Below are 17758 nucleotides of genomic sequence, written 5' to 3' on the forward strand. Positions count from 1 at the left end.
CACTTAAAATCATAAAGACAAAAAAAAAAAAAAAGATTATACAAACATATTTGTTGCCAGGGAAACAACAACAAAAATAAGGTAATAAAATTAAATAAATTTTAAGAAGACACAAAGGACGAATATAAAGAGATTGTTTTCATAGCTTTCAAATTAAAAGAACTTTGGATAGTTTCCACATACATTTTTAAGTCCATTTTGAAGAAAGAAAAAAGAGGTTTAGAGCCAGTAAACTTTTGTTTATGAACATGAAATTTAGCTGAGGAAACATAAATTAATTATGTAATATTTTCCAGTTTTCTCTTTTGTATAGTCAAGCCATCCAAAGAAAGCATCATTAAACAAAAAGAGAAGTCACTTACAAAATAAGACGTTTTCAGTGTAAGATCATTGGCAAAATAAATGAATGAAGTCTTCTTCAGAAGAATGACAAAAACAGCAACTCACTTCACTGTCTGACTTATATTTCCTAAGAAACACTTTAGTTAAGTAACATTTGGGAATTAACTTAAATAATATTTATTTTACTTTATTGGTAAGCAAACCTATGAGGCAGAATGCTATTTCAATAAGGTATTGTGTAAAGAATTGTTATTCTCTCTTTATAAAAAAAGAGCTTTAATTTTATAGTTTTTTTTTTGTTGTTGTTGTTGTTGATCTGAAGAAAAGCAAACACTTCCGATCATTGTGTCAGTTAAATTCAGAGTGTTACATGGTCATTGAAATGAAGTACCTTGCAACAGAAATGACACACTAGATGGAATGGCATTAAAAACAACAGCATATTCATCAGCAGATACAGGAATATTTAATTTCTGTAAGAAATCTGATTAGTTGTAAAGTCTGCATTGTGATTTTTAAAAGCTGTCCAACTAAAAGAAGAGAGAGCGTGAGGTTGCCGTTTGGTAAATTGTGATGTTATTTGCCATAAATTTGACAGGAATGCTGTAATATTGTGAAATAGTAACAACTATTTGTAGTTGTGGTGGGCCTATTTTGGAGACAATCCAGGGCCGTTTTTCACTCCCAGCCCGTCCCTGGTTGTGATTGGCTGAATACCTCAAGCGTATGATGGAAATGTTACTCCCCTTAACATATTGTGATGTCCTGTCCAGCCGGAGCGATGAGACATAAACATAAAACCCATTATAAACGTCATATAAACATGATTTCTAGTCGTATCCTCTTTTGGAAGGCCAAACAAAGCGGCCTTGAGTGAGTGGAGGCCGAATGCTTAGAGTGAGCCCCGGGCCGGCTTGAGTGAGCAGAGGCAAGGATTCTATGAAGGAGCGTCTGTTGGCCTTGCAGCAACCACATATCAAATGTCTTCTGGCCCAGGTCTTCTGGGCCAAACAATCACTTTTCCCTCGGCCCAAGTGCCGGAAAGAATGATGGCCCTGAAGTAGCCCAGAACTGGATTAAAGACTCGGGCCACACATGGGCCATAACCGGCCCGAATCTCAGCCAGTTAATCACACTTAACTGGCCCTGAACTGGGCCAAAACAGGTTTTATTATTGGTGCCAATTCTCAGCCTTAAGAAAGCCAGAATCCCCAAATCTGAGCCACACCTTATCCACATCTGGCACGCATGGATTTCACGAAGGTCAGATGTGGGCCAGATCTGGGCCAACACTATGTTGCTGTCTGGATTTCATATTATTGCAATGTGTATTACTATAATCGCCATTATGCATTTTGTGACATGCTTTGGTAACCCAGACAGCAACATAGTGTTGGCCTAGAGCCGGCCCACATCTGGCCCGCGTGAAATCCATGTGAGCCAGATGTGGGTTGGTTCTGGGCTGAAACTGCTTGCTGTCTGGGAATGTCTATGCCAATAAAGTACCGAAAAAACCCCCGAATTTTCTATTTATTTTTTATAAAGAACAAATCAACCAATAAAGAGTGAGTGTATAAAGTATACAGTCTATAAGAGAAATGTAACAGATAGACACATGTAACTTAATCATAAGATTTTATTGCAGATGTGTCAAAGAGCAGTAGCATAGTAATCCAAATGATGATGCATTGCAGTTGCAGTCCTCTCTGGCAGAATATAAAAGTAGTGCGAGGAGCAGGGCATAATTTAAGTTGTTAAACGCTGAAAGTACTATCCGATCCACACCGTCAAGGTGCCCGTTTCTCATTCAAAACACGCATCACCGGAAACACGGCATGTCGCAATCTATGACAAAACCGGCGAGACCCAATGAGCGTTTGATATCGCTGCCGTAAAACCTGTTGTAAAACTTCTTAACGGCACATTTTTTAATTTTTAGCTACAGAGGAAGGAGATACATATCACCGACGAATACGGTTTGAATTTGGATCTGTTCCTCACACCAAGCATCACATAGATACAGGATTTAAATAAAAATAAGATACTTTCATGATCATTTTATTTAATGTTTGTGCATGACAGCATACTAATAAAAATGATGTGCCCCCACTCTGTATTATAGATCAGTGTGTGCCCCATGGTAAACCAAATAAATATTACATGATAACGGTTAAATGATCTCTCTAAAGTAAAGTAAAGATTCAAAGATTATTTGTACCAAGAATAATAATATACAAATTTATAAAACTATAATTAAGAGCAGTTTAATGCACTTGACTGATTTGCTTAATTTTGAAATGATAATGTTTCATTCTGTTTTGACATGCCATTTCAAAGACTAAATTTAAACAATACTACACTTCATTAAAATGTATGTGATCATTTAAAGATTATCATGCAATATTGTATTTATCATGGGTCAAATAATATGCTGCCAGATCATAGCCTGATTTGGGCCACATATCACTGGACTGATCTGGGCCACACTCCTCCCATCAACAATCGGCCCTCATATTGTTTGCCGGATCCATGCCGTGCCATCATTCCAACACATGGCCCAGCTCTGTCTGAAAGGGTACATGCCATTGTGGACAGGATGCCAGCAGTGCCAGCTTGAGGCCACATTTGAGCCAAGTCCGTTTGCTATGTGGGATGTGACATCCCCGGGCTGGGCTCTGCTTCGACCATGGTGAAAGCCGCCCCACCAATCCACAGTGCAAAGTTGATGTACCGTATTTTCTGGACTATAAGTCACTCTTTTTTTCATAGTTTGGCTGGTCCTGCAACTTATAGTCATATTTATCAAAATTAATTTGACATGAAGAGAAATGAACTAAGAGATTTGAACCAAGAGAAAACATTACCGTCTACAGCCGCGGGAGGGCGCTCTATGCTGCTCAGTGCTCCTGTAGTCTACACTGAAGACATAGAGCGCCCTCTCGCGGCTGTAGATGGTAATGTTTTCTCTTGGTTCTTGGTTCTAAATAAATGTAGTCTTACTTATAGTCTTGTGCGACTTATATATGTTTTTTTTCTCATCATGACATATTTTTGGACTGATGCGACTAATACTTATGCGACTTATAGTCCGAAAAATATGGTATTTCCTCAGTGAGCAGCACGGATAAGCTCCAGGCATGACAAACAATGTCGTCTCGCTTTTTACAGTGAAACACACAGCGTCTATACGACATGGTGGCATGGCAACAACACTACAACAAGAATAAAAGGTACGCCTTCTTTCTTTGCGTGAATATCTAGGGTGGCGTTATGCCAATCTTCCCACATACCCACGTTTGGTCAAGGTGTAGTGGTTAGAGTTTGACTCCTAACCCTAGGGTTGTGGGTTTGAATCTTGGGCCGGAAATACCACGACTGAGGTGCCCTTGAGCAAGGCAACGAACCCCCAACTGCTCCCCAGGCGCCACAGCATAAATGGCTGCCCATTGCTCTGACTGTGTGTGTGTGTGCAGAGGTGGGTAGTAACGAGTTACATTTACTTCGTTACATTTACTTGAGTAATTTTTTGGGGTAACGAATACTTTTCGGAGTATATTTAAAGATGGGTACTTTATACTCTTACTTGAGTAAATTTTTGGGGAAAAATCTGTACTTTTACTTCGTTATTGTTGGCGACGCTCCTCTCGTTACTTTATCTTAATGCAATAAATGTTATAAATGCTTCAGTTTGATCCAAACGCGCCGTCTACTTTTCTCTGGGCAATGAGCGATGCCCATTCGCGAATGATTCATTCTTTTGAGTCAATTCTGTTCAAAGGCTTGATCAAACCAATTGGCAAACGAGTGAATTGGTTCATGAATCAGTTTGAATGAGTCGTTCAGTTCCCTGCCGCACGCGCTGAGCGTCTGAAGTGGTTCACTCGGAGTTGTAACGTTTAAGAACAGAAAGAGCGTTGAAAACGTGACTGGAACTGCACTGAATTGAAATCTGCAAAGGTTATTATTTGCTAGCGATGGAGATCCTTATTAGATGAACACCGCGTGTGCTGTCTACTGTTTAACAGGTAATAACTTGGGCTACATTCGATTAAAGTACACGATACCACTGTGACATTAGTTTGTTGTACGTGTGTGGCTTATAACAGAGGGGAGTCAAGTTGAATGCAGCTTCCAAAAGACAAAAAATAGCCGATTAAGATTTTATTAATTTTAATACAATCACACTGGTGCAAGTACGTTCAGCGAGTCATATTATCAGCTGCTAAATTCAGATCTGTGATTGCTTGCTGGCGCTTAGCCAGAGACAGATGCGTTTATACAGCACTGCGCATTATAACCAATCACACACGATTCTTTTGAGCTTATTAAAGCATTGGCCAATCAAAGGTGTTCCAATGAGTCATCGCTAAAATGCCGGTGCTTCCTTGACTCGCTCGCTGACTGAATACCTCTTTCTGGCGAATTCTCTCGTCAGAAACAACAAAGTGCAGATGTGTGTACGAATCTTTAATTAAGATATTGATTTCACAGTGTTAACAGTTTCAGTGATTTTAATGGGAGTTTCTGAGAGTGATGGAAATCTAGACTGTCAGTGAAAACTATCTTTAATAATGTAAATGTTATTTGCTCTCTTTCTGAACAATAAAAGATTAGTAGCAATATTTATATCACATTAACTTTCAATGTTAAATTCACATTTAATAAAAAGTCAGCCGTATTAAAACTATGTTATGGCATGACACCTATATCTGTTACTTAAGTAAACAGACAGGGTTTTATAATAAATTACATAAATTGGAGTAAAGGCTGATGAAATATATACATTTATACACGCACACATACATACATACATTTTATCTATATATCTAAATAAAAATAGGCTCAGTATATATGACCCAAAGTAACTAGTAACTAACTACTTGAGTAGATTTTTTATCCAATACTCTTTTACTCTTACTCAAGTAACTATTCAAGACTAGTACTTTTACTTTTACTTGAGTAAATATTTCTAGAAGTACTTTTACTTTTACTTGTGTACAGTTTTTGGGTACTCTACCCACCTCTGTGTGTGTGTGTGTGTGTGTGTGTGTGTGTGTGTGTGTGTGTGTGTGTGTGTGTGTGTGTGTGTGTGTGTGTGTGTGTGTGTGTTCACTGCTGTGTGTGTGCACTTCGGATGGGTTAAATGCAGAGCACGGATTCTGAGTATGGGTCACCATACTTGGCTGAATGTCACTTTCACTTCACTTCACATACAGATGTAAATATGTAGGGGTGTGTTAGAGCGAGCCATTTTAGGGGGGTGTGGACGAGTCTTAACTTTGATAAAGAATATCTCTTTGGATTTGAGACTTTAGTCTCAAGACTTAGACTTAACTTTACAGATCTTCTTTATGCACCAAGAGCTTGTAACACTCCAAAAAGTAAGGAAAAATTGAAACGCATCATATGACCCTTTTAACACGGGTATGTATTGTAACGCTTGTCCTCTTCCGCCACGAGGTGGCGACAAATGCCCGTTTAAAAAAAATAATTTGTTATTGAGTCATTCATTCAGGAGATTCTAATTGAGAAACAGGTCTTTATGAATTGAGACACTGACTCCTTCATTTATTTTATTTTTTTTTTCAAATGAATATATTTTTCAACAAAGACTTAAGCAATTAACATTTTGTCAGAACCACTAGTAAATTGTTATTTTGTTTAGTTTTCTAATCTTTTTTTTTCTTTAGAATTCTTAGAGAATCGTGATCTCCAGTTTATATATATATATATATATATATATATATATATATATATATACTGTATATAAAACATGATTCTCAATTTATCCAGAACCATGTGCAGCTCTAGTTTACATGTTGTTTATTGCTGCATATAATTAATTAAAATAGAAGTTAAATTTCATAAAGTACAAGTTGATTTCAAAATGCACCTACATTTTTTGCATTTTGTGTTTTCAGTTGAATAAAAGAATATTTTCCCCAATATATTTCATCATTGAGGATTTCTTCAAAAAAAGTCTAAAATCTTGTCTCGCCTCGTTCTCATGAACCCAGTCTCGAGTCTCGTCTCATCTCGTGGGATAAGTGTCTCGTCACACCCCTTCGAAATACTTATAAACAAATGTACACCACTTAACTTAAGATTGCTATCGGGATGTGAAGAGACTTTCAACTAGCATAACAAAAAATGTTTCTGAAGACAATAGCCTATTGCACCTTTAAATGTACGCCTTCAGATTTTTTTGTTTGTTTTGAAGACAAATACAATGACCTTGACATTATTATGCTCTTCCAGGTCAGCTCCAATAAGACCAGACACATGACTGCACTATATGAAACCTAATAAGACAGACAGACACAGTATATTATTTTAAATTATTATATGGGAAACCTTGAAAGACATTACAGTGAAAGCATACAAATGCATCTATTCTGAGAAACTAACAAAATAGCAAAACACAGAGCTTTCATCTTAAAAAAAAAAAAAGAAAAAAAGATGCCACATCTGTGCCAAATAACCAGACAAAGCATTCCATGGAGGAAGTTAAAACTCACCTTGATGTTTATCTCTTTCGCATCCATGGTCAGTTTTACAAATGTGATTTTCATCAGCCATATCTTTTTTTCCAAAAGATTGCTTCCTTCTGCAATACTAAGATCTAATTCACTGGAAGCCTGAGGTAAATGATCAAAGCACAAACTCAAAATACCCCATAGAAATCTTATTATAATGGATACTGTTTCTTTTATCACAATACCTTGAAATGATCTGAGACACCAGCACTTATCTTGATGCGATACAAGAGGAAGTCACCTCAAACATTAACATTAGGTATATCATATAGTGGGGAAAATATCAGTAATTCCAAAAATATTTTTAATCCATTCAATATTAACATTTACAGTTACATAAATGCTACAAACATATTATTATTAATATTCAATTTATTAAATTATAAAATTGTATAAATTAAATTATTACAATTATTACTCTAGTTCTTCATACAGCCTAATAGGTAAAAAATAACAATCTACTTTCTCACCCTCTTGTTGTTCAAAACTTATATGACCAAGAAATCTGGAACAACCTCTGAGCCTTTTTTATCTATACAGTGATAAAAAAGGACAAAATGCACTACAAAAACCACCATAAATGACACAGAATAAAAGTAGACAAAGAGCAAGAGAACTATAAGTTCATTAATGTAATTGTCGACCAAGCTGTTTACAATGTGCCTTATGATATATGCCATATTCATATAGCCTACCTGTGTTTTCATTTCTAGACAAATACCAGCACAGGTGTATTTCCATGTCAGCTATGACAAGTAACAATATATATATGAATATGTTATTCATGACTTTAAATTGAATGAACTATAGAAAAGCACCTACGCTCATATACCGACTCAGATCCATACTGAGAAGTCACTAACGATTTCAGATTTAAAACAACCTATTTTCATCTGTGAAAGCTCCGAGCTGCTTGTATTTCATTGCCGGGACGAGTGAGCCTGCAGGAACAGTGACTGAGGGCGAACATCGAGTGAGTCTCGAGCTGTGCGAGGACTGCAGACTGACTGCTCAGGTACAGAACGCATGTGAATTCATTCCTTTTGTTAGCACATCAAAAGTAATTTACCTCCAAGTTTTAGTTCCCAGCATTTAACTCGCCGGTTCGTGTACGTGGAGTGCTGTGTACATTCTTTGTTTAACAGGCAGACTTTCTACTTTAAAGCAGTACAACGATGTACAAGAAGAGGGAGCAAATTGCTGGTTAAATGTATTTCACTGAGGTGTGTCACTACTGCCCTCCAGTGGTGCCTATGATATGACTTTATTCTCTTGTATTAAGGTGATAAAAGCAAGGAGATTTACAATACCTAGACATTCCTCTTCATCTTGCTGGAAGTTTTACGGCTGGTGTAGGACTCCTCCGATGAACAAGATATAAAATCTGACTTCTTTGCTCATGTTGGCTCATATTATATATATTAAAACACGGTGAACATATTTTAGTTTTCCAAAAAGAGGACAGTGTGTGGGGTGGGTGTGAGGGGTTCGCCTAAAATTATACGAAGAAAGGGTTTTGTGTGTGTGTGTGTCATGTTTTTATAATAAATAAAAATAAAACAAGTAGATGGACTATAAAAAGAATAGGCAATGCTAGTGCTGGTGGGTAATTTTTCAATAAAAATAAAACAAATCTGTGGAACAGAAAAAATAATATGTGTAATATGACAATGCTTGTGTTAAGGTCATTATTTATAATAAATACAAAGAAAATAAGTAGAAATAATTTTCAACGACAATATTTTATAGAAAATGTTATGTCGAGTTTGATACGGAAAATATGCTGTCTTGTAAAAGAATTATGCGTCTAATCAAATTTAAACTTCAACTACTTGATTGTAATTATTTAATCGTAGTTTTTGCTTCATGACATAAGATTTGAATACAAGTATATATGAAGGATTTTTTTTAGATCACTATATTATGAAAAATATTAAAATATATTCAATAATTCAGGCTGTGCTCGTGTGCGTGTGTGTCATTTAAAATGTTTAACTACTTTTTATTATTTAAACAATTTAATATCTCACACATCTACAATGCAAAATATCTACTTAAATAAAGCCTAATTATTTCCATATATTTCATTTTTGCTACATCTATACAGCCAGAAAGTAAAAGATATTTCTGAATGGCTATCAATGGAGAAGAAAGATGTGTTTTTCTTACAGATGATGTAGTTATAGCATCCACCAGCAGGAGCTAATGGGGCCATAATAATCAGCCAAACCTTGACTCTATGGTTATGACCTGGGAAATCTAAAAAATTATAGTTATTGTTTCATTTGTCAGTGGAAGCATTTTATCAATTCAGGCAGTTGAGGGATGTAGGGTGAGAAGTTTAATAGCTGAAAGAGTATTGCTTTTAGCTTCTATAAGTTCCTGCTGTGAGACTGCTGCTGCTTTTAAAATTTGATGTAAATATAAAGTGATGAACAAAGGACGAAAATTGGAGTGGATGTTATTAGTCTTAGTTCAGTAACAGAACAAAACCATTGTTTAGCTCACATTTGTGTGTGTGTGTGTGTGTGTGTGTGTGTGTCAGCATCCTGGTGCATCTGTAATCTTAGCGCAGCCCCTGACTGGAGGCACATTTCTAATGACCGCCATCCCTCAGCCGCCCCACAACTCCTCACTAGTGGGACGCCGTGATGCAATAAACACTCGCTGTCTTCAAGCATGTCACTGGCCCCCAGCTACTCGTCGTCTTGCTTTAAAAATAGTATGTTCCTTGAGCTGATTTTGTCCAGCTGTGTTGATGTAAAGACCCAGTTTGACACTAGTGAACCACAGCTGTCTAGAAATTCAGCTTTAATTTGTTAACTTTTTTAAAACTGTACAAGGGTTATTTCGGTTTAAAAGTTTATGATTCATCATAGATTCTATGACATTCAGCAGTGAAAAACTGATCACTGCAAGCTGTCCTGTTTATTCTTTTTTTAATGCTGCATGACATGAGTATTAATAGGAAGACAACATGCCTTTCAAATAGCTACATGTGTTTCCTGTGCCATGACATGCTCATAACGTTTTCTCATTCTTTTATAATTATAATTATTATATAATTATCATTCTTGTATAATTACTTTTAAGAGTCAAAAGTGACTGAAATGGTGAAAAACCTGAAATGATGACCAGGTCTAGTTGTCACAAAGTAACCATGATTTTGAATTTGATATTTTGAATTTGATAAAATATCGGTAACAGTTTACAAAAAGGTTAATAGTTAACATTGTTAACTACTTTAGTTTACATTAACTAAGAATGAAAAATAGTTCTTTAGCATTTATTAATCTTAGTTAATGGTAATTTCTAACAACTACATTAAGGTAGATTTTAAATTATTATAAAGTTGTCTGATTTTAAATTATTTTATTAAAATCAGGTCAGGGCAAGATGATGATTTTATTTTATAAAATGTATTACAAAAACAAAACTTTTTGCATTACCTTTTACTGCTTTATGATTTTAATTTTTATTGAAAATTAAATAAATAAAAAACAGCCTATAATTGGCTGTTTAATGGCACATTCACATTGTGACATTATGGCTCTTGGGAAGGTCGGTGAGGTTTTTGGAGCTTTTTTTGTTCCTTTTCTTATGGGGAAAGGTGGAAATATCCAGTAGCATTTTTGTTTAACTTAAGACTTTAACGTATGTTCCAGAAATTGACTTTCAAAAATAAATCCAACTTAAGACATTTTTGCTGTACTGGTCTCCCTCTGTCCTTGTCCCTCTGACTTGATATTGGAAATGAAAAAGTTCATATCTATGGATTTGTTATATCTTCTCTAGTAACATTTGAAGTGGTGTGATAAAATATCTTCCTATTCTCACAAGACATGTAAACACAAGTCGTTTTAACAACCACCTTTAGTTGCCATTTTGTTTTGCCCATTCTTGTGGCTACAGTTGCCTTTAACAGCTCTGGTACTGTGTTTTTCTGGATGTTATTGGTTTATTTTTCAGTGTTGCCTATAGGGTTCACAGTGCTGGGTAATCTGCAGCTGTGTGTGAATAGTAGACTTGGGGGTTAGAGCTCCAGCATGTACCAGCTGCCAGATGGCTCTATCAGCAGACACACACACACACACACACACCCCACCGTACAACACCATTGAAAGCCTATCCAATCCTGTGCCAGTGAGTAATCACACACACAATCATTTCTATCCTCACCACAAGTCCGGCTCAGAGAGCTGCAGGTGTGAAAACTGTTATGGGTCCTCTCTCAGTCCGTGTTAGTTGTTTAAAGATTATTTTCCCACAAGACAGACGGGGAAAAAAATATTACATGAAGTCATTAAGAGTGAATATGTTAAAGGGGTCCTGTTATGCTTTTGCAAAGTCTTGATTTTGTTTTGACATTATTTTTCAAATATTTTACATTATTACACTTCTCTTCCCAGTCTTGCATGAATGACTGAATAGTTCTTGTATCAAATGAAATCCCACCTTCTGATATACGAAATGTGCTGTGATTGGTTAGCTGGGCCAGTGTGTGTTGTGATTGGAGCACTTGGCGCCTGGTCGGGAAATGTCTCGTCCCTTACCATAGCTGCCTGCTGCGAGCTTCAGTTTAAATATTGCGTCAAAATCATATCAATTTGCGCTCTATTTAAACCCGGATAATTGTAACCACTCTAAGTTTGTCTGTCTTGGGAAAGTGTCTGCGACATAATGATGCAGCTCAACCAAGTCTCATCCCATTCATCGATATTTGTGATATAGCAAGTCCTGGAAAATATGTGTCGTAGTCCAAACGAGTCGTTCGTTGTAGTTTTTGAAAAGGGATTTCTGTTGAATAAAATGTCTACTTTTGAAGTGGACTTTGAGCTTTGTAACTTTGCAGATCTTTTTTATGCTCAAACAGCAACATTACAGACTAACTAAAGCTGAAAAAGTCAAAAAGCATAATAGGACCCCTTTAAACAAATAATAAAATGAGAATTCCATCATTTCTCATGTTGTTCCAATCGTGTATGTTGTCTTTTCCACGTGACAATTCATAAAGACCACACAGGCTGTCAAACTCCAAAAAGGGCTAAATACACTAAAAAAGCACCATTAAAACAACCTGTGGCATAGTCTTATTTATTGTTTTTTAACCTTTTCAATGACTTTTTGGAGTTTGAAATTCACTTATGTACAATTGTTGTTGTACATAAAAATGTGAAAAGTTTTTTCGTGTGTGTGCGTTTCATAAACGAAATAAATAACAGGTTTGAAACCGCATGAGGGCAATTTTATGACCAGGTTTAAAAATGCTAATGCTCTTTTTCACCCACTCAACCGAGGGAACCATGCCTGATTGTTCAATAACTCTTTTTGATGCTTTGCTTCCTGTAGTTAACAGATTGCACTCACTCCAGCCTCGCCGAAGTTGCTGTGGTGCTCTGTAGTCTCCATAAGGAGCAGATGAGCTGAATGGGAGCACATATGGCTGGAAACAAAGCTCCCCGCAGCAGCCTCGATTCACAGCAAGATGTTGCGAGATACCTGGGAGTGCATCTGACCTCTGTTCATTCACGCTAACAGAGGAAACGCATGAGGAGATGCACAGGGAGGTGTACTTGTTTTAATACAGTGGAACAATGATAGCATCTGCCTTGTGGGCTTTGTGTTGTTTACCCACAACCCAGTTAGTCTGTGATCTTGAGTTTTAATTTCCACAACAAAGAGGGAAAGGAGATCACGTTAAGGCAAAATTGTTTTTATTATATTTATTTTCTTTTGGTTCTCTCTCTTTAGTTCTTTCTTTATTTTTTTAGAAAAAAAAATCTAGTCTACTATATGACAAATAGAAAAAAAGGAAAGCCCCATGAAAAGGCAAGATTAAATTATAGCAAGAGCACTGGCATACCTTTACCCAAAAACTACAGAGCATAAAGCCTGTGGTCAACAAAGATTTCAAACAAGACCAGGTCTGAAAATGACATGGTGGCTAGATGGACATTTTTCTTCTATTATGAAGGAGGTCACTGATTGTATAACTGATGTAATATTGCATAATACAAGGTGTAGCCATGATTGTCAGAGCAGCACCAAAACTCTGGTATTAGTCGAAACTAAATTTAAGGCAAAAGCCTGCTGCCCATGATCAGCATCTGGTCTTCAGAGAGTCCAGTCACCATTTACCATCAACAACTTTTAGGAAGTCACTTCTTCCAATTTAGCACAAATTTAGTTTGTCTGCTGCATCCACTCTGGTTGCTATTAAGAGACTGTGCTCTAGATAAATTGAATATAAATGAGGCGAGGAAGGAACGGAGGCCATGGACAGATGACTACATCAACTACAAATAAATACATTTTAAAAATCTACCGAAATGTCACAAAGAGTGACTGAGAGACAATCTGTGATCTGAAAAAACAGTCATGTAAGGCATCAGTCAAACGATATGTGGTCGATATAGGGTAAAAGTATGACAGCGTAAAGGCAGAAACCAAAGGACATCACATTTATAGCAAATACGCTCTCTAAAAATGGCTTTAAACACATCACAGTGAATAAGAACAGCACGATAGCTCAATCTCATAAAGCTAAGTTTAGATCCCCTTATATTGAAAAATAGATAAAATATGAAAGATGTGCAGATTACATGGAATGCTTTAAATTGAAAAAATACAACATTAAACACACATTCTGGATTATTAAGGGTAAAATTAGCCCTACATACTGCATATTTTCCCTCATTTTTGCATTTGTTTAAAAAAATCCTTTTTTTTACACAGAATTTTGAAATTCAGAAAATAAATAAATTTGTGGCCATAAATTTAATCTTAGTTGTATATTATATATTTATATATATATTTATGTATACTGCATTCCATTTCATATGAACAAGATTATAATGGGGAAATACTTTGCAGCTGATTTTGGAATTTGTCACTATATTCTCTGGTCTGTTACTACAGTATATACAAACAACGTCTACTAGAACTGTCTCTTTGGACAGACAATGCCCATTTCCATGAAAGCGCAGTGCTTTTAAATTTGTTTGTGATAAAAAATGATAACCTCTTCAGTTCTGATGGTATGAGGGGGATGAGATAATGTCATAATTCTGTATTGAAAACAGAGTGAATCATTCAATCTTCCCCTTAAAAGCATCACTTCCAAAACAAAGCATTAACCACCTGGACACTCTTTCAGTCTTATTCCAATAGGCATCCTTTTGAAGTCCTTGAAGATGGCTACCAAAAAAAAAGTCCTTTTATGTCCTAAGCAACTGTGTGTGTTTTTTAAATCCTAAAGTCAATGGTATGTTGTTGGTTTCTTTTTGGCTTCCCACCAACTCCTTTTGGTCCCTCTGCTGGATGAAGTCTTTGGATTTGTCTGTGGAGATGAGAAGAGACAGAAACATCTCAACTGGCACATATGGTGGGAATATCCCTGGTTGGAGAATGGCTGCTCTCCTGTCGGGAGTTTGGAAGTGACAGAGAGCAAACCAAAGAGCTTTCATCATGACATCATGGTCGGTATCCCTCAAGGTTCCAATTTAGGCACAATATCACAATATAACTTTGAATAAACAGCAGTCTTCGGGTCAACACCCATTCTAAACAATCAAGAGCAATAAATTACAGGTAATATGCTCCACTGAAATCCTGTTTTCTTTTTGTGTGTGTGTGTTGGTTGATTGGGTCCACATTCCCCTGCTTTAGCTGAAAGTTTAGGTCTCAGCCGGTTCCGCCTTGACTTGGATGAAGTGGGATGCGGGTATCTGGATTGTGCCCTGCAATTCTTGTAGACCTTGAGAGCCCTCTAACAGCTCTTTAGCCTCAGGCTCCGGATGCAGAGCCACTTCTCCCCTCACTTCTAGCTCCTCCACAGGGGTCAGGCCCTCACTAGGGCTGCTGGCCAGCTGCGAGCCCATGTCCGAGTGTCCGTTGAGGGTCTGGCACAGCTCCTGACCTGCACTGTTGATGATCACAGTTCTGTAGCTCAACTCTGCCACTCCTTCCTCTAGCTCTTCTTTGCCATATGAGGTCACACTGGGGTTGCTGTTGACCAGAGATTGGAGGTACTGGGGGTCTAGGATCTCCTCCTTCACCTGCAGGCCTTGAAGTTCACTGGGCTTCAGGACAGTGGCGATGACCGTTCCAGGCTGCTGGGCCACTACGGGCTGCCCGTTGGCATTGAGAGTGACCAGGCGGGTGATGCCATTAAGAGATCCGGCTTGCTGTGGTGTGGTACTGATGACCCCTCCACTGGATGAACCCAGAGTGGACACAAGGAGCTGCTGGGACTGGATGCTGTCTGTCGTCAGAGAGGCAGTCTGGATGGTAAGCACATCTTTACTGCCAGGGCTGGTGGAAGGCACAGTGTGGAGAATCACCCGAGGTGGCGAGGCATGTGTGGAGGTATCCCCATTGGTCAGAACAGAGGACAGAGGCAAGGGCTGCAGGGTGACTGAACCACCTCCTTGAGCTCCTGAAGTGAGGACCATGGGAACAGAGCCTGGCATATTTATAGTCCTGAGAGAGATAGAGGGGCATACGGTTATAAAGCAAGAGCGCTTTAGCTCCACTATAAGGAGAAGCAAAAATTATATGGCGGCTTTGAATTATTAGAGCCAACTGTATTTCTGATAAGCTGCGGAACATGCAAAATAGAACTTTTTTAAGCTAAAGAAACTAAATGCATGATGCCATTGTTCTTAGATTTTTAAATTCTTAAAATTAAGAACATTTTAAGACAGATAATTAATTTGTGGCCATGTTGTACTAATTGGTCCCTTGTTTTAGTTAAATTGTGGCCACTACTATGCTCTCTTGTTTTAATTTAGTTCAATCATGGCCACTTTGTACGTAAAACAATCCCTTGTTAAAACATGGCCAAGTTGTACTAATTCATTCCCTTGTTTTAATGTAGTTAAACCGTGGTCACGCTGCACCATAATTTAACTAAAATGAGGAGAAAATTTCTTATTTTGTGGCCACAATATCTTGTTTTTTTCCCCACACCATTTACAAGGCTCTGTAATTCGTATTACAGACTAGAAAAAAAGGGTTACAAATGGCTCCCTTATAAGGTCTATTTTGGTTATGATGCTGCTGGTTAAGAATGTAGCTACCTATGCAGGCAGCAAAGACAACAGATTTGGGAAAAGAGCTTTCAACAGTGGTTTTAAATTTGTTAGTACACTTCCTGCTTGTGTGTGTGGCTGTCTATGTTTGTATTCTTTTGTGCACACAAAAACGCTCCTCACCTTAAGGAGTGTGTAGACACTGGGACAGCAGCTCCTTGATTTGGCTGAAGAACATGGACTGTCTGCATCAGCTGTTCTGCTTGTCTTCCATTACCGTTCAGCCCGGGACTCATCTCTCTCTTCACGGACTTCACTTGCGCGCTCTTACCCTGCGCACGTGATGAACCGCGGGACACTGCCCGGCCATGAGGAGCGGACCGTTGCCCTCCATAGCCAGAACCGCCGTTGTCCCCTTGGCTATCATCCTCATCAATAATAACCAGATCTGAGGGCATCTCCTTAAACTGGTAAACAAGCCTCTGTCCTTCAACCTTGGCCAATATACCCCTCTGGTAATAGTACCTAAAAGAGAGCAAGCAGAAAAGGGAGGTCAGGAAAAGCAATTCCTCTGGCATGATTGGTCCCTCTGAGTGAAGTCTTTGTAACCATTGGCTCACCTGAGCGCTCTCCCCATGGTTTCGTAGTTCATATCAGGCTTGTTTTTGTGCTTGCCCCACAGCTTGGAGACAGCCTTGGAGTCCACCAGCTTAAAAATGCCCTTCTCTCTCTGTGTCCATTTGATGTATTTGGGACAGGTGTTTTTGTCTTGCAGCAAAGCCAGGAGGAACTCCCACAGGTAGATAGTGTTACCTACAAGAATAAGGGTCTTTTATATTCCTCTGTCGTCTCATTAAAAATGTAGACTTATAAAAAGCTTAAACCCACTTCATACACGATTCCACAGGTCTTATTTAACAAGCCGAACTGGCAGAGGTGCAATTATTGTATTCTTTCTCATAAGCGTAATAAATCAATTGTCCCTTCATGGTAGCCCTACGCCAGGCTGGAAATTAATTAGAGGGGCCTGGCACTAGATTATTCTTGTTTGTCGTGTGCTTTGGCCAGAAGTGGTTAAAAACAGCTACCCGGGCAGTGGGAGTCGGAGAGAGAACAGACTGGCGTGTCAAGTTGATGTATATGTATGCGGCCGACCTCCTCTCTGAGCTGGGAACAGGACGAATGCGTAAGGGGCCTCTATCAGGACAGCATCGATGTGCCCCCCAGCCCACCATCACTTTTAGTTCCCTCACAAACACAGTACTTTGAGAGCACCTCATCAATTAAGCAGCTACAGCACTACCAGCAAAGGCCCGGTAAGAGCAACTCATGATGCATGCAGGACACAGAGAAGCGATAGTTTCCAACTGTTCTCCTTTACTACCGTGCAGTGCTCCGAGGTCATGCTTACCTTTGCCCTCTTTGCTCTTTTTCTTCAATGGCAGAGTTGGATTGGTGATTGGAGAGCAGGGCCGCACTGGTCTTGGTTTGCGAGCTACAGGATGATTGCAAGAGAATAGTTACCTCTCAGACTGTCAGAGTAACTAAATATGCAAATGAATTAAAAAATAAAATAATCATCATAGAAAAAAAAAAGTCTGATGTATTTGGTTATCTTTAGAACATTTTTTTATTCTCACATTAACGCTGAGGTGTACACTGCCTTCTACTGGAGGATTTTGGTACCTTTGCTTTTCCTGACGGGCTTGGAAAGGTTCTTTTGAGGAATCTCATCCATGGAGGATGTCTCATCATCCAGGGGAACATCCATGCAGCCGTTTGAGAGCTGTTCTGGACGCAGGGAAATGTAGGTGAGGTCTGATTCCAGGATATTCCCGTATGTGTGAA

General features: G+C 38.2%; 1 protein-coding gene across 5 annotated transcripts in view; it reads right to left on the reverse strand.

Moving 5' to 3' along the window:
• Nucleotides 1-12570: 12570 nt before the first annotated feature.
• LOC132113737 (ETS-related transcription factor Elf-1-like) overlaps nucleotides 12571-17758 on the reverse strand; it is a 39034-nt gene continuing 33846 nt past the window's right edge. For all 5 annotated transcript variants that reach the window (XM_059521695.1, XM_059521700.1, XM_059521701.1 and 2 more), the window contains 5 exons: nucleotides 17597-17758; nucleotides 17322-17405; nucleotides 16531-16723; nucleotides 16094-16435; nucleotides 12571-15359 (listed from right to left, as the gene is read on the reverse strand). In XM_059521695.1, the coding sequence (XP_059377678.1) occupies nucleotides 14555-15359; nucleotides 16094-16435; nucleotides 16531-16723; nucleotides 17322-17405; nucleotides 17597-17758 (1586 nt within the window). In that variant the 3' untranslated portion in view covers nucleotides 12571-14554. The remainder of the gene's footprint in view (nucleotides 15360-16093; nucleotides 16436-16530; nucleotides 16724-17321; nucleotides 17406-17596) is intronic.

The sequence above is a fragment of the Carassius carassius genome, chromosome 33, assembly GCF_963082965.1.
Source record: "Carassius carassius chromosome 33, fCarCar2.1, whole genome shotgun sequence".
Taxonomy (NCBI): Eukaryota; Metazoa; Chordata; class Actinopteri; order Cypriniformes; family Cyprinidae; genus Carassius; species Carassius carassius.